The sequence below is a fragment of the Eubalaena glacialis genome, chromosome 3 (assembly GCF_028564815.1).
Source record: "Eubalaena glacialis isolate mEubGla1 chromosome 3, mEubGla1.1.hap2.+ XY, whole genome shotgun sequence".
Lineage (NCBI taxonomy): Eukaryota > Metazoa > Chordata > Mammalia > Artiodactyla > Balaenidae > Eubalaena > Eubalaena glacialis.
Genome location: NC_083718.1, coordinates 98110014 through 98124640, shown reverse-complemented (window position 1 = coordinate 98124640; position 14627 = coordinate 98110014). Strand labels below are relative to the sequence as shown.

General features: G+C 59.0%; 1 protein-coding gene across 1 annotated transcript; it reads right to left on the bottom strand.

Moving 5' to 3' along the window:
• Positions 1-4851: 4851 nt before the first annotated feature.
• On the bottom strand, positions 4852-14371 carry ALX3 (ALX homeobox 3). The gene is made up of 4 exons (XM_061186209.1): positions 14095-14371; positions 8577-8893; positions 5573-5701; positions 4852-5160 (listed from the first exon to the last, which is right to left on the bottom strand). The coding sequence occupies exons 1-4, from the start codon at positions 14369-14371 to the stop codon at positions 4852-4854; spliced, it is 1032 nt and encodes a 343-aa protein (XP_061042192.1).
• Positions 14372-14627: the final 256 nt, after the last annotated feature.

Sequence of the window (14627 nt, the reverse complement as noted above, 5' to 3'; positions counted from 1 at the left end):
GCCTGCAGGAAATATGGCCCCTGAATATCTCCTCCAGGTCTAGAAAGAGAGTTTTCTTGCCAGCATTGATAGGTCACCCCCTTGTCCCTGCCAAGCTGCCCACCTTTCTCATCTGAGGGGGAAGGGGAGGGGGAGTTGGCACTTACCCCAAGTGTTCTTTCCCCACATCAGTCTGGTTTTGCTCCAGGGCTCCCAGCCCCAGGGCTCTGGGTTGCTGGAGCTGTAAGTTGTCTGCACCCCTGGGTTAGAGGTATTACAGTAGGTGCCCCAGGTTTCTCTGGATCACACCCCTGAGCTGGACTCAGCCAAACCAATTTCAGTATTAGGGAGGGAGGGGCCAGGTCAGAGAGGGGGTCGACTGTGCTGGACCCTCACTGGGGCAGATGGGAACTGAGAGGAAACTTAAGTGCCCAGAGGCTGGGGAAGCAGACCATCAGGAGTCCTGGGAAAGGGAGTGTCGGGAGGCCCAGGAGCCCGCGTGGCTGAGGGAGAAGCAACGAACACCTTTGTGGTCGGTGTCAGTTTGAGGCTTCCGGAGCCTGCATCTGGCCTTCAGATCCCCGGACATGTCTGCCTCCACCTTGCTCGATCTTGAGGCTCTGCTTCTGAGGATCTTCCCATTCTGATGCTGAGAAAAGGAGTGTTCCCTTCTAGGAATTGCTTGAAGTCCCCTTATCTTACCTGTAGGCCACCTATAGGGGGCTTTAAGTCTCCAAAGGGTCTTGACTAAGAAAAGAAACGTATTCTGGGGGAAATCTCCCCTTTGTTGGCTCTTCGGTTCAGTACGTGTCCACTGAGCCTCAGTCCAGGCCCTGAGCTGGGCTTCTAGGACAGGCCTTTATGCGCCAGTGTGATTATGAGCAGCCGGGTAGGAGCCAGCAGTGTGCTCCTTATGTAAGTCACACAGCCTAGGAGATGGCAAGTCCCTGTGATTGGCCTTTGCCACAAAGTAACTTGCACAGGACAAGGGACTTTGACACAATTTATGTGTGCACAGTGGATTCTCTGCTGTTTCTTACCAGGGTCAATAGGAAGTACGCATCTTGAGGTGGCAGTTTGAGTAAGTTGGATTTTCACATTCTTGTTTGACCACGCAGCCTGGCTTACTGAAGCCGTCTGGCTGAGGCTTTGACCTCCTTCCCATTTTTTGATTTCCCCAAATCTCTCCTCTGAAGCTTCACCTTAACTAGAGGTGCCATTTTCCCTCTTGGTTTGCAAATGTCTGTAAATATCTCTATATAAATCTGTGCAAAAAGAACACAGAATATCAAAGCTGCAAGGGCTGTAAAGCTCGGGCAGGTGGATCCTGCCTCTGTGGGCCCAGGGGCTGGCCCAGGAGGGGAAGTGCCTTACCATGGCCACGGAGTGTGCTCTGGGCAGATTGGCTGTTTGAAGCCTGGTCTTTGTACAGGAATATCGGTGGAGCATCAGCCCTGCCGTCATACCTTGGGGGCCTGTTCTGGGCCGGTCCCCGTTCTGGGTGCCCTGAGTGTCCAAGTGAATACGACACCACACTCTTACTTTCCTTGACAAGCTCACAGTTGATGGAGAGCTGGCCATAAAAGCAAGTAAGAGCAGTAATGTGCTAGGTACTGAGACAGACATCTTCAGGGCTCCACAGGACCATTGCTCCCAGCTGGTGCCCACCTCCTGGAGAAGGGACAGGGCGAGGGGAGGCTGCAGTTGTTGAGGGGAAGGCAAGGGGGCTCCAGCATCAGGAACAAGGGCTCCAAGAGCGGACGCTTTGTGCTCATGGCTGGGATGAGCCCGTGGCCAAGGCTGGAGCAGGGGTGAGGTATGTTCTCCCTCTGCCGGATACAGGAAATGCCCAGTTCCTGGGGATACTGGGCTCTGTTCCCATCTGGGGCTGCAGAGGGTCTGCACTTTGGGGTTGTAATTCAGGTTGATGTGTAAAGGACTGGGGGAGGCTGGGGACGAAGACTGAATGCCTCTAATGAGAAGCATTTCCTGATGCTGGACTGAGGCTAGAAGCTGGGACTGAAGGGCGATCTGGCTAGGGCCCTCCTCTCCGGGCCTGGTGTCCGGGCCCCTGCCAGGACCAAGATTTAGGGCTTCTCTGGGTGGGCCTCACAGGAGCAGAGAGGAGCCTTAGCAAAGGGAGACCGAGCCTAGCACCTCTCTTAGGTTGAGATTTCAAGTGGGGGGGCCACTTCCCTTTTCTTTTTCAGAGGGGCCGACCAGAGCTCCAGCCTGGCCTTGGGAAAACATCGGGCCTAGGCTGAGGGCTGAGGTTGCCTCTGGAGTGAGGCCATGGGGGCAGGGGCGTCTGGAGACCTGGGGGCTGTCTTAGGGGTGAGATGCCTAGGGTGTGGAGGAGGAGGGGAAGATGGAAGGACGGCTAATGGGAAGCAGGTGGAAGGGCTGCCTGAGTCCCAGCCAGGGGACAGGCTGGCTGGGATGGCCCAGTCAGTGGGAGAACCCGTCAACTCACAGATAATCCTAGGGAACAGGCTCCGGGATGCCCATTCATATTCATTATGTGTGAAGTGGGCGGTTGTAAAGCTAGCTTTCTCTTCATTTAGCTGTCACTAGACAGAAAAATATGAGCTGTGGGCAGATGCCCCTGGATGGGAGCCAGTAGCTGGTCTCTGGCCTCCCTGTGCCCTCCCCCACCAGGGCCTCCCTCCCGCACAGGGCCCGCTCTGGCCTCTGCCTGCCTCTCCTGCCGTTGCTGCACTGATCTCTGACTCAACTTTATTTTCTTCTCTTGTCTGTCTCTTCCCCACTTCTGCTTCCTTTGCTTTCACAGATTCTTTCCTCTTCCCTCTTTCTAAGCTGTGAGAGAGGGAATCATGGTTTTTCTTGACCATCACGCTATCTCTGGCACCCAGCACAATACCCAGCGCAAGTGGGCACTCAATATTTGTAGAACAAACGAATCTTTCTCTCTGCATCTCTCTTAACTTTTGTGAGACAAAAAGTCCAAAATTTTGCTGGCCACTCCTTGGGTGAAGAAACTTCTAGTGCAGTTCTCTTAGCCCTGGAATTAGAAGTGTGGGTTTGTACCCCAGTTCATTATTGACCAGCTGGGCGAAGGTGGTTCTGTTCATCAGCAGTAGCTGGGGCTGCCTCTCCGTACTGCCCAGACTCTTCCCTTCCTGATGCACATGGGGCTCACACCTGGACCTCAGAAGCCAGGCCCTCAAATGAAGGGAAGGGAGGAGAAGGAGGACACTGGTTTCCTCTGGGTGATGCTTGGGCCTTGTCACAGTGACTGTCTTGGCTGGCAAATCCGATCTGATGGATTTGCACTCTCCTTGGGAAGAAGCACGGCCCTGGCCACTGGAATCTTTGTGTGCTTGGGTTTCTCTGGGCCTGGAGGAGGAGGCCCGGGGTCGGGGAGCTGGGCTGCTAGCTGAGGCTGAGCTGCTTTGAGCAATGTGGTTGTGTTTACTGGGAGGGTGGGAGGGCCAGGCCTGCTTCTTTCCTGCCTTCCAGGAAGATAAGGCAGAAAGCGGGGATGAAGGATAGAATGGGTAATACTCTGAAACCACAAGAAAGAGTCCTGGCTTTCGTCTCTGCCCTACAGCTCAGACATGCTCCTGGGCGTCTGGGAGCAGGGAATGGCCACACCCCCACTACTCTGGGGTCCCAGCCTAGGGGAGCTCAGAACCCTCGGTGGGCTTCCTGGACTTCCGTTCCATCTCCCCTCCAGTGTCAGTTCAGCCACGAGCTTATTTCAGCTCTCTCACTCCCCTTCCCATGCCGAATTTTCCCTTCCAGATGAGCCCAGCAACCCTAGAGCTGGGCTTTTCCCTTCCTCCTTGTACCAGCCGAAGCCACAGGGACCCCGAGCAGGTGACAGAGCCAGGCATGGCACACGTTGAGGGCTGGCCGCAGGCCCATCTTCCTCTAGCCTCTAGGATCCCTGCTTGGACCCCAGGCACAGACCAGCCTTAGAGCAACCAAGTGCCAAACCCTGAGGATACACAATCACCTGGTATAAAAAATACTGCCACCTTTATTATTATGCTGGGCAGCACATTTTTTACAAAAGTACCTTTACAAAAGTGGGGTTTGGAATCTCAGGGGCTGAGTCTGTGGAAATCTGTTTTATTCTTACCAACAGCCAATGAGTAAACCAAGGGAGCCTCAGGTTTCCATGGCATTGCTCTGGCCTGATCTCATGGAAGAGAATCCAAATATTTGGTGGTTTCTGGTGGAATTTCTGCCCCTTGGAGGGGGAAGAGGACTCCATAGCATGTTGCAGGAGGGGGCACATGTTGCAGGTCAAGAGTAGAGATGGCTGAGCAGGGGAGAAGGGGTACCTTTTACACTGACCTCCAGTTTACAGGCCCTTGTCAGTGCCAGACGCTGGGTGCACGCCCCCTTGTGGTGGGAGGGGGAAGTGAGGCCGGCCCTAGGTTGTCATACAAGACTGGTTTCCCCTAAGAGGCAGGGAGCGCCGCCCAGTTCAACCTGTTTCGTCCTCCCATTTTCCTGCATTCCCTGAATGAAGTGCCAGTTAAGTTGTTTCAGCTGGAGGGATGACAGTTAAACTCCGACAAAGTCTGAAGGAAGCAGGGCAGTATCTTTTTCCCTCTGGCCCAGGGTTTGGGGGAGGGGACCCAGTGTGTGGTAGGAAGAGTCCTACCTGCTTTGAAGCCCCTTTTCTCCTGGGCAACCTCACCTTATTCTAACAGAAAAGATTCTGTAGCTTGTTCCCTGCGGAAGCCTGAGGGTCCCAGCTGCTCTGCCGGGGCCTCCAGGAACCATCTGGGCCTTGGAGGCAGAGGTGTGTCCTCTCTGGCATCCAGGCTGGGGTGGGGTGGGAGCAGCTGGAAACAGAAACGGGGTTGGGCAGCTCAGTCTGCATGTCCACGTGACAGATCATGTGGTCCAGTTCAGCAGGCTGGGTGGCTCCTTGGACTTCACCCTGAGTGAGATGAGGCTTGGAGACTTATAGTCGCCATCCGGGGAGGGCTCAAAGCTGGGGCCCCCTAGGGCAGGGGAAAAGCCATGGATGGAGTAGATGCCAGGGTGGGCTCCAGGAGAGGCTGGTACCCCCATGAAGCCAGCCACATTCCCATGAGAGTGGGAGTATGGAGACATGCATGGGGAAGGGATGCCCTCTGGAGACATGAGGCAGGGCCCCCTGGGGCTCCCAGACCCTGGACTGGGCCACAGGGAGTTCTGCAGCTGAAAAGAGAGAGAGAAAAAGAAAGCCCATGAATCAGGAGCCTGGGGGGCCTCCTTACCTAGGGACTCTCTCTTTGCCCTTACGGCTCCAGAAACTTTACAAGAAAACTCCACTTGGTCCAGGTCTAGAATCTGCTCCCTCCTACCCCCAACACATGCAGTGGCATCTCAGAAGACCCCTGCCATTACATCTCAAAATGAGATTTCCTCTAGTGATTCCTTTGTACCAACTGCTCTGCATACATCATTCATGAGACTGGTAAGAGCCCGTTTTGCAGAGGAAGAAGTGATTTACCCACAATCACTTGGAGCCCTAATGCTGCTCCAGGTCTCCCTGGGGCCACAGTTCACACTCCTGCTGGCTTCCCCATGGAATTGCCAGGCCCCGAGTCTGGGTGGGGAGGGGTCTCACCTGGGGATGGCTGTCAGTTCGGGGCAGCATGGAGATGTCATAGGCAGACGTGAAGGGGTTCCGCCCCTCCTGGATCTTCCCATAACGCTCACGCTTCCGCCACTTGGCTCTGCGGTTCTGAAACCAGACCTGGGGGCAGGTTGGGAGAGGTTGAGGGGGTGATAAAGCAGCCCTGAGGCGTGGAGCCCACTGGGGAGAGAGTTGATGGTTGCATCCTCCTGTGGGGTGGTGGGGAGCTGGCTCCAGGCTGGAGGATCTTGAGTTGCAGGAACTTATAAATTCACATCATCCTCAGGGCCAGGGAGGGAGCTGGGATGGGGCCTAAGAGAGGCCCAAGCCCAGAGCGGGTTTATTGGCCCCATGGGCCCTCCCCCGCTCCCAGGGCTGAGTCACTCTGGTTCTCCAGCCTGGCTGTGTCTGGTAAGGGTATCACATTGGGGTCCGTGGCCTCAGAGGCCCTGGACCAGTACACATATGTTGGGTTTCTAGCCCCCCCTGCCTCATCTCTTTCCCAGTGTTCCCACCTTACCGCATCTGAGAAATCTTAAAGATATTTCTGTTCGGGTCCTGTCCTGCTTCTGCTTAAACTCTCAGTGGTTCCCGGGAGACCTCGGCCTAGAGCCCAGCTCCTTCACAAGGCCCCTTGGCACTGACCCCTGCCCCTCCCCACAGCCTTATCTCCTATCAGGCAACAACACTCAATTCTTCTCAATTCTTCTTAGCTGCCTCTCACCCCAGCTTGCCTTTAAAACACTCTGCTATCTTGCTCCTCCTGCCTTTGCCCACGTTTTCCCTGCCTGTGCTACCCATCCCCCCCATACATCTGAGCTGGGCACCCTCCACTGGACTTCCTAAATACCCCAGCATTGCTCTCATTATACTTACCACATCCCACTACCATTATCTGTTTTGGAATCTGCCTTTCCCATTCATTTGTGAGCTCTCGGCGGGTGGGGTGGCATACCTGTGTGCTGTGCACATATCTGGGGTGGATTTGTCATCTGGTATGTGCCCTATGTGTATTGGTGCACGTATTGTGTATGTCTATCATTTAATAAACTTTCATGTGTCAGGCTCTAGGCTAGACATTGGCAATATCAAAACCAAACCAAACCCAAAAAATCCTCCTGCTTTCCAGGGATTTAGCTGGGAGCCACAACAAAAGAAGCTGCGAGTGTGTAAAAGTAACCCTACCTGAGTCCCTCACTCCCCACACCGCCTCTCATGCAGGCAGAATCCCAGAGCAGGCCTGGGGCAAGGCTGAGGAAGGACCCGCAACCGGCTCTCCTTTCCCTACTCTCCCTTCCCTGCAGGAGATGAAAGAGCCTGGAGTTGCTGATCACTTTTCTGGGAATTCTTCCCTGTCACCACCCGCTTTCCCCTCCTCGCTCTGAACCTGCCCCCTGCACTGTCCCGTGTGGTCCCCTTATTCCTCCCAACGGGGTGAGGTCTATGGGTGGTGTCACGCGTCTGCCAAGCATCCCTACTCTTGGGCTTCAATCATCACGGAAGCTTCTAGACTAGGTCTGGGGGGCCTTGTGGCCACGCCTCCACACTTTTAGGGTTGAAAAGGCCTAGAAGAGCAGTGGGGGAAGTGTGCTCCACTCCCCCAAAGCAGTTGCACCGGGGCAGCTATTCAGAGTCCCCCCATCCCCACTAAGGCCTGCTGGGGTGTCTGGATAGGTGACATTTGGACTTCTACGGCTTATGTGGTCTGGGGTTACCTTGAATGCTGGGCCTCTTACCCTGATGGCCCCAGGCCCTGAGGAGCCCTGGGGAACAGTTCTGGAAGTCTGTTTTGGGTTCCACCTGGTAGGAACATGGAAGCAGGAAGACCCAGCAGAGAAGGGGAAACAGCCCAACTCCCTCTGATCCTATGTTGAATCCAGCTGTAGGGCCTTCTCTGCTAGGCCGCAGCTGGCCTCCTTATAGACTGACTGCTGGTTCCCATATTCTGCCAGAGCTGGCCCCTGCCCCAGTGCCCTCGGAGCCTCTGGAGGGGCCCCACCCAGTTTGTGATAAGCGTGAGCTCTGCCCCTACTGAGTCTCCTCTGCCGGGAGAGGGACTGTCCTCTGCTTAGAGGTCACCTCCTCACCTTTCCCAAGAGGCCCAAACCCAACCCTTCTCCCGGTGCCTCTTATTTGGCATCAGGGAGCCTGCTGCATGTCAAGCAGGTTCAGAGCAAGGCAGCAGTGACCATCTTCCTCTTGGGCCAGACTCTTATTGAAGCCTCCTTTTCCATCCCCACCTCCTGTCTGCCACCTTCATGTTCTTGCTCACTTCCAGCATGCCTTGGACATGGATTCCCTTCCCTTCTTCCTTTCCCAGCATTCCTCCATCCTCCCACCCCATCTACACAGGCTGGGCTCCACCCTAGTGAAGCTGGCAACAGCCCCATCCTGCCCCGGGGCCTGATTTCTGTTGGGGAAGAGTTTGTTGTGGGCAGGGGCTCCCGGACAGGCTCTCCCAGCCACAGTCTGGGAGTTGGCAGGACTGAGGTCACTGGTTCAGGATGGCTTTAAGCATCACCGATCCTGAGACCCCCGGCAGGGACCCTCCCCACTCTGGGCAGCTACCTTGGGAGAAGCCCTGATTCGTGTGTTAGCATTTCACGTCTTCCAAAATGCACACATCTGTGATCCTCAAAGATACTCCTTATGTAGGTAGTACTATCATTCCCTTTTCTTAAATTGGGAAACCAAGACAGAGATTCAGTGACATGCCCCAAGTCACCTGGTCAGCTAGAAGTGGCAGAGTTAGGACTCCCATACAGGTCTTTTGACTCCAGGAGCCTGTCACCCCCATCCCATGCAGGAGCCTCAACTTGGGCCGCAAGCCTGTGGCTGCAGCAGAGCAGGGCGTGGAGGGGAGCCCAGGAGGGCCCACGGGGGCAGGCCGACTCTGTGTGGTGCCAGCATCCACCTCTCCCAGCCCCTCCGTGGCCCGGCTTATGGTCTGGATGGTTGAGGCAGCCAGAGAGCCCTGTGGCCGGGGTGCCCTCACCTGTACCCGGGCCTCGGTGAGGTCCGTGCGCAGAGCCAGCTGCTCCCGGGCATACACATCAGGGTAGTGGGTTTTCTGGAAGACTTTCTCCAGCTCCTCCAGCTGGAATGTGCTGAAGGTCGTGCGGTTACGGCGCTTCTTGCTCTTGTTCTTGGCCAACTCCATGGAGTCAGGGAGTCCCGGGGACAGAGGGACACGCAGGCTGGCCAGGCAGGGGCCTGGGGAGCCTGGCAAGTTAGAGGGCCCGTCTCGGGGGCCCCCTCGGCAGTCCAAGGGCAGCTGGGGGAAGCTGGCAGCTTTGGAGGCCTTCTCCTCAGCTGCAATGGAAAACACAAAAAGGAGGATGGAAACCGAACCGGGGGGTTTTGTGGGTGGAATAGAGGGAGGGGGAAGAACGTTGACGCTTCAGTCCCCGCCTCCCCCTTCCTTTTTCCTCCCGTCCTCCTGGCAGCCACCCTTCAAGGGAGCCTGGCATTCGGAGGCCTGCCTGCTGAGCCTCCAGCTGGGGAGGGGGCCCTGGGGAACCATGTGCTCTGTGGTCTGGGCGGATCTGCTGGGGACGGAGGGGGGTTCATTTTGGGGAAGTATTCTGTGGTGGCGTGTCCCACAGGGCGTGGAGGTGCCAGGATTGATGCCATGGCAGGGCCTAGCACAGGGGCGGGAAGAGGGGGTGGCCTCCTTGCCCCTGACTCTGCAGGCCTTGGCTCCCATGCCCATGCCTCTGCTCCAGGACTGGATAGGGACAGGGATGCTCAGACCACCTTTGGCTGATCTGGCTGGGCCTTATTCTCTGAACCCCAAGTCTCAGGACAATGTCAAATCCCCCTGCCCTGGGGTGTGAAAGGCAAGATGGGGCAAAGAAGCTTCAAGAAGGATTGTCAAATTCCTCTGAAAATACCGATGTTTGGGCAAGGACTTAAGCTCCAGCATTAGAGAGCAGGAGATAGGAGACAGGCTATGCTCGGAGAAGGAGAGGTAGGGGACAGTGTGGAAACAGGGCACAGTTCCATAGCCCATCATTCTTGTCATCGTCTGCCCCTCCCCTCCCCAGGAGTTTCTGACGGCTCCCCCATTGCCCACGATTAACAAGCAGCCCCACTCTGACGTGCTAGCCCTCACTCAGGAAACTTGATGGAGCTCTACCACGACTGGGGCATGGTGAAAAATAGGTCACCCTGATCACCCCACCCTCTCCCTCTGGCAAGGACCCCCAGCAACGTCGCCATGAAATCTCTTCCTAACAGTCCTCTGGGATGGCAGAAGCAGCGCCACAAAGATGCCCCACTGATTCACACAGCCTCTTCCCTGGCCCCAGGCCCATCCCCAGTGGGGGCCTGGCCCCCAGGAGGCCCAGCGAGCTGGCACCAAGAGGCAGTTTCCTTCCCAGGACTTAGTGCTGGGATCACAGCTTGGGGGGTGGGGGGCGGGGGGCGGGGATAGAACTGGAGAGATGGGCTCTGGGGTTCTGGGTCTGACGGGTCCCTGTCTGCCTGTGGAGGACGAGTTGGGCGAGGTCCCCCACAGCTGGAAGGTGGTGGGTGACCTCCCAGGACCACCCAGGCTGTGAAATAAGCTGCGCTTCACGAGTGTGTCCTGGAGGCTGGGGAGAGTCAGGTAGGGCCTGCCCTCAGGCCGGTGCATAGTGACAGCCCAGACACCAGGCTTCTTTCATAATTCAGGTGGAGCATAGGTGGGGAAAATGCTTCAGTCCCTGACTTCTATTCCTGGGCAACACATTTTGGTTCTGGGGTAGTTCCACCTGGTAGGACCTGAGGAAGGAGGACTCAATGGAAGTTGAACCAAATAATTTTAAATGGTCAGGAAGACCAGGGAGACTGGGAGGGGGCACTGTACACACAGCAGGCCTGAGAGGGAGGGGTCTCGGTATCTTGGATTCAGAGGGAGGGACAGCTGGACTCCAGGCAGAAAAGGGCGAGGGTGGCTCAGGGACGGGGTCAGAGGAGCACTGATGTCACTGCAGAGGGCTCCCCAAAGCTCTGGGGCTTGCTCATCTGCCTCTTGGGCCCTCAGTGACTGTCTCAGTAGGATCTGCCCAGATTGGAAGTGATCAGACCTGGAGCTCTGGGACTTGCCTTCTTGACTTTAAGCCACCCAGCTACCAGGGTAAAGGATGAAAATGCAGCAGGCCGTCTCAGAATAGCTATCCAAAAAAAGAGCCAAGCCTGCCGGCCCCTGCTGGCCTCCTGGGAGTTGGCCTCCCAGGACTGCCCATTCTGCAGCCCTCTCAGAGGACCACAGAACTTCTTCCCTTTTCATTGCCATTGTCCTGGAACCTCCATCCGCCTGGAGGACTCCAGTGTAAGGGCAGCAACCCCCCACTTTGGAGACAGGGGCATGCCTCATAGAACACCAAGCAGCCTCCTGAGGAGCAAGGCCCAGAGGAGAAAAGAGATGGAGGTGGGCTAAACGAAGGGCAGAGGTCAAAGAAAGGCAGAGCAGGAATAGAAGCCAGCAGCTGGAATCTAAGCTTATCAGGGGAAAGATGCACTGTAAGCCCGGAGCGTGTTTAAGATGTGCACAGGCTCTGTACAGGAGTCACTTGCGCCTGGTGGGGACACTGGGTGATTAAGAGGGTAGTGCTCCTGTTGGAGATAGGAAGCCTCGGAGCTCAGCACTGGGGTGTCCGTGGCCTGCACAACCGCAGAACCACAGCAGCAGTCTGTTGGGCCTGAAAGACAAGAGTCAGGAGGAGCACCAGCAGAGCTCTGTCCCTGACTCGGCTCTCACACCCCGTGCACTCCCCCACGCGGGGGGCTGCCAGAGCCCCTAGCGGCTGCCTCGAAGCCTTGGCAGCTCGGGAGCCGCACAGCTCGGGCTGCCTACCGGGAGCCCCACTGGCCCCATGCATGGCGTCCATCGACGCCGCAGGACCAGCCATCCGGCTTTCAGCTTTCGCGGCAGCCTTGCTCCGCGCGCGCGCGCCCTTTCCCAAGCGACCCGAAGAGCTCTCTGAAGCCTGGGCTTCCGCTGCTCCGGCTGAATATCCGAAGCTGGTGTGGACCTACACGCCGTTTGTAAACCCCCAGTGGGGCCTTGGTGCTCTCCCTCGAGGTTCCCAGCCTTGCCCTAGAGGCCTCAGCCGGGGCCAACGGCTGAGGACTCTTCTCGAAGTCCGTGGCCGGCCCGGAGACCACGGTCAGCCTGGTTATCCGGCTCAGGGCCTCAGCGGCGGCGGGCGCGTTCCGAGATCAAGAAGCCAAGCTAGGGGACAGACCCCGGCAGAGCAGGAAGAGCCAGGCACTTCCCTGTCCCTCTGAGCAGCCACGCGCTGAGGGCGCGAAGATGGCTGGCGCCGCCAGGACGCGACCGCGGGGCAGACCGGGGCTGGGCGCTCTCCGCACAGGGCGGCCAAGGGCTGGAGAGGAGCGCCGTGCCAGGCTCTCGAGCGCGCAATTGCCCGGCCTCGCAAGGATCGCGCAGCAGATGGGCGCAGCTGCGCGCTCACTGGTCTGAACTGGAAACGCTCGGAGCTCGTTATTTTAAAAGCCAAGAAATTAAGCGGGTTCCCCCTTTGACCAACATTTCCCACCAAGCAGACCGCGCGGCCCCAGTCCCCGGGGCTGTCCCTCCCTAGCAGCCCAGCTCTGCCACGGGGACGCAGGCCACCCGCCCGCCTGCCGAGTTCAGGCCAGGGCACTGGGGAGGCCAGTGGCGGCCGGGGTCTCTACCCAGTCTCGGCTCGCACCCGCCGCGCCTCCTTTTCGTTTGGTCTGTCCTCTGCTCAACTGGAATCGTTAATTTCCGTCTCCCACTTGTTCCCATTTTGCTATTTTCTACTCTTTTAGGATGTCCCTTTTTTCTTTCGTATTGACTGTCTGCTGCTTCTCTCTTCCTCCGTTCCCTCCTTCTCCATTTACCCGCTTCGTTCGATCCTCCCCTTGCTTTCTTTTTTTCATTCGTTCATTTATTCCTTTCCGTTCTGCCCAGTTCGCCGACCGCCTTTTAGCTCTCCTTCTTTCCTCTCTCCTCTGTTGTTTTGTCCAATTTCCTTTTCCCTCTTTTTGGTGGTTGTTTACACTTTTTGGTTTTCTTTCCACGCATTTCGTTGTTAACACCCTCGCCGTCGCTAGATTCCTCCCCGCCGCTCGTTCTGCTCCAGCGCTCTCCGCAGTTTGCTCGGCGCCGGGGCCGGGGCCGGTCGCGATCCTGGCGGTCCGTGCGGGATCCGTCGCGCCCAACAGGGACGCGGACCTGCAGGGTGGGTCCTGCCGGACGCGGCGCACCAAGCCAGGCCGGGTACCTGTCCCCGGCGGTGCTCACGGCGCTGCGCGGCCGCCGCCGTCTGGCTGGGATCAGAGGAGCCAGGCCAACTGCTTCTCATTAAGTCCCAACTGTGGTTTTTATCAGGAGAGCCTCTTTCAAAGGGCACAGACACGAAGCTCCGCGGACTCGCTCATTTCCTCCGCTGACCCCCACACACCTCCCAGCCCTCCCCTACACATTCCCACCGCCCCGACTGGGCGAAGGCCCGAGCTGCCTGGCCTCTCCGAGGAGGCCCGCGAGGCGCCAGCGGGGCGGAGGCGGGTTGCAGCCGATCTCGGAGGATCCAGCTCTGGGCCTAAGCTGCGGGATGTGGCAGCAAAGATGAGGCGGGCGCGGGCACCGACATTTCCACAGGTCAGCCGGTGCAGCGGGCGGCGGCGGGGTTGCTTACCCGCCCGCCAGGCCCCGGAGTTCAGGCGCGTTCTTGGGAGACGGCGCGGTCCAACTGGCCTTAGCGAATAGGGCACCGGCCCAGGAGCCGGGGGCACCCAGGGGTTAGGCCCGCTCCCGACGGCCCCGCGGTGACGATCCAGTGCGAGGAAGCCAAGACTGCGAGAAGGGCGGCCATCGCCGTGCATAACGACGGGGAGGCCAGGTTAGTCTGGGAAATAAGAACACAGTTATTCCGTATTGAGAACGGCCCCGGCACTGCGGCACTAGCCGCGGCCACTGCGCCGAGCGCCTAAGGCGCAGGCAGCAGCGCCTTTCCCGGGGAGGCCAGGCCGCAGCCCTCGGCTGAGTCCCGGCGTGGCCACTGTAGGTCGGGGCCCGCCTCAGGACCCTCAGCGGGCGCCAGACACAAAAGCCGCGCTTCTCTCCCCGCATCGGGGCCAAGAGTTAAGTGTAGCGCCCGGGCCCTGGGCCCGGTCCGGGCTTCTGGGTCGGTGTCAGTTCCAGCCCAACTCCGGCCAAGCACGATCTCTCTTTCCCGGTTCCGGCCGCCTTCGGGCCCGAGTGGGCCCCGGGCCGTCGCCACTCCACCCTCTCTCGACCTCCCGCCTCCCATTCCCGCCACCAGAGGCACGCGTGGCTCTGCCTCCGGCACCGCGCTGGCTTTCGCCCGGCCGGGACCAGCGCCGGTCCGGCTTCAGAGGGAGCCGTGGCGAAGGGCGAGAGAGGTAAAAAGTTAAGAATAGGCGAGCGGGAGAGGGAAGCGGGGAGGCCCCTGCGGGCCCGGGGGTGGAAGACGGAGAGCTGGTAGGGGCTGCGCGCTACGCCCCGCGCCGCGCTTTACCTTCCGCGGGGCCCTCGTAGAAGTGGCCGCCGTTGAGCGCCGGGCTGGGGCCGAGGTCCTGCAGGTACTTGGCGGGCGGCTTGGCCGGCTCCGGGAGGTAGGGCTCCAGGGGCCCGCAGGCCGGAAAGCGGGTCAGCCGCGGGCCGCGGGGTGGCGCGGGGTGCAGGTGAGGCGCGGCGGCCGGGGTTCCCTGGGGGCCCGGAGGCTCATCCCCGGCGGCCGCGTAGGGGCGAGGCCCGGGCCCCACGCCGAAAGGCGCGCAGCTCTCCGGGTCCATGCCGGCTCGGGGCGCACAGGCCGCCGGGGGCTCCGGGGCTCGCGCTGCCCGCGCGGCCTGTGAGCGCCCGCCAAGGGGGAGGGACCTGGGCGCGGGGGCGCGGAGCCCCCGGGAGCGGCGCGCGCCGCGGGGGGCGGGGGACAGGGGAGGGGGCCGCACTCTGACTTAATGCTGGAACCATCCACGTCACGTGCGGCCCCGCGCGGGTTAACCCCTCGGAGCCCGGGAGCCCCCTGATTCACTCCAGTCGCGGTAT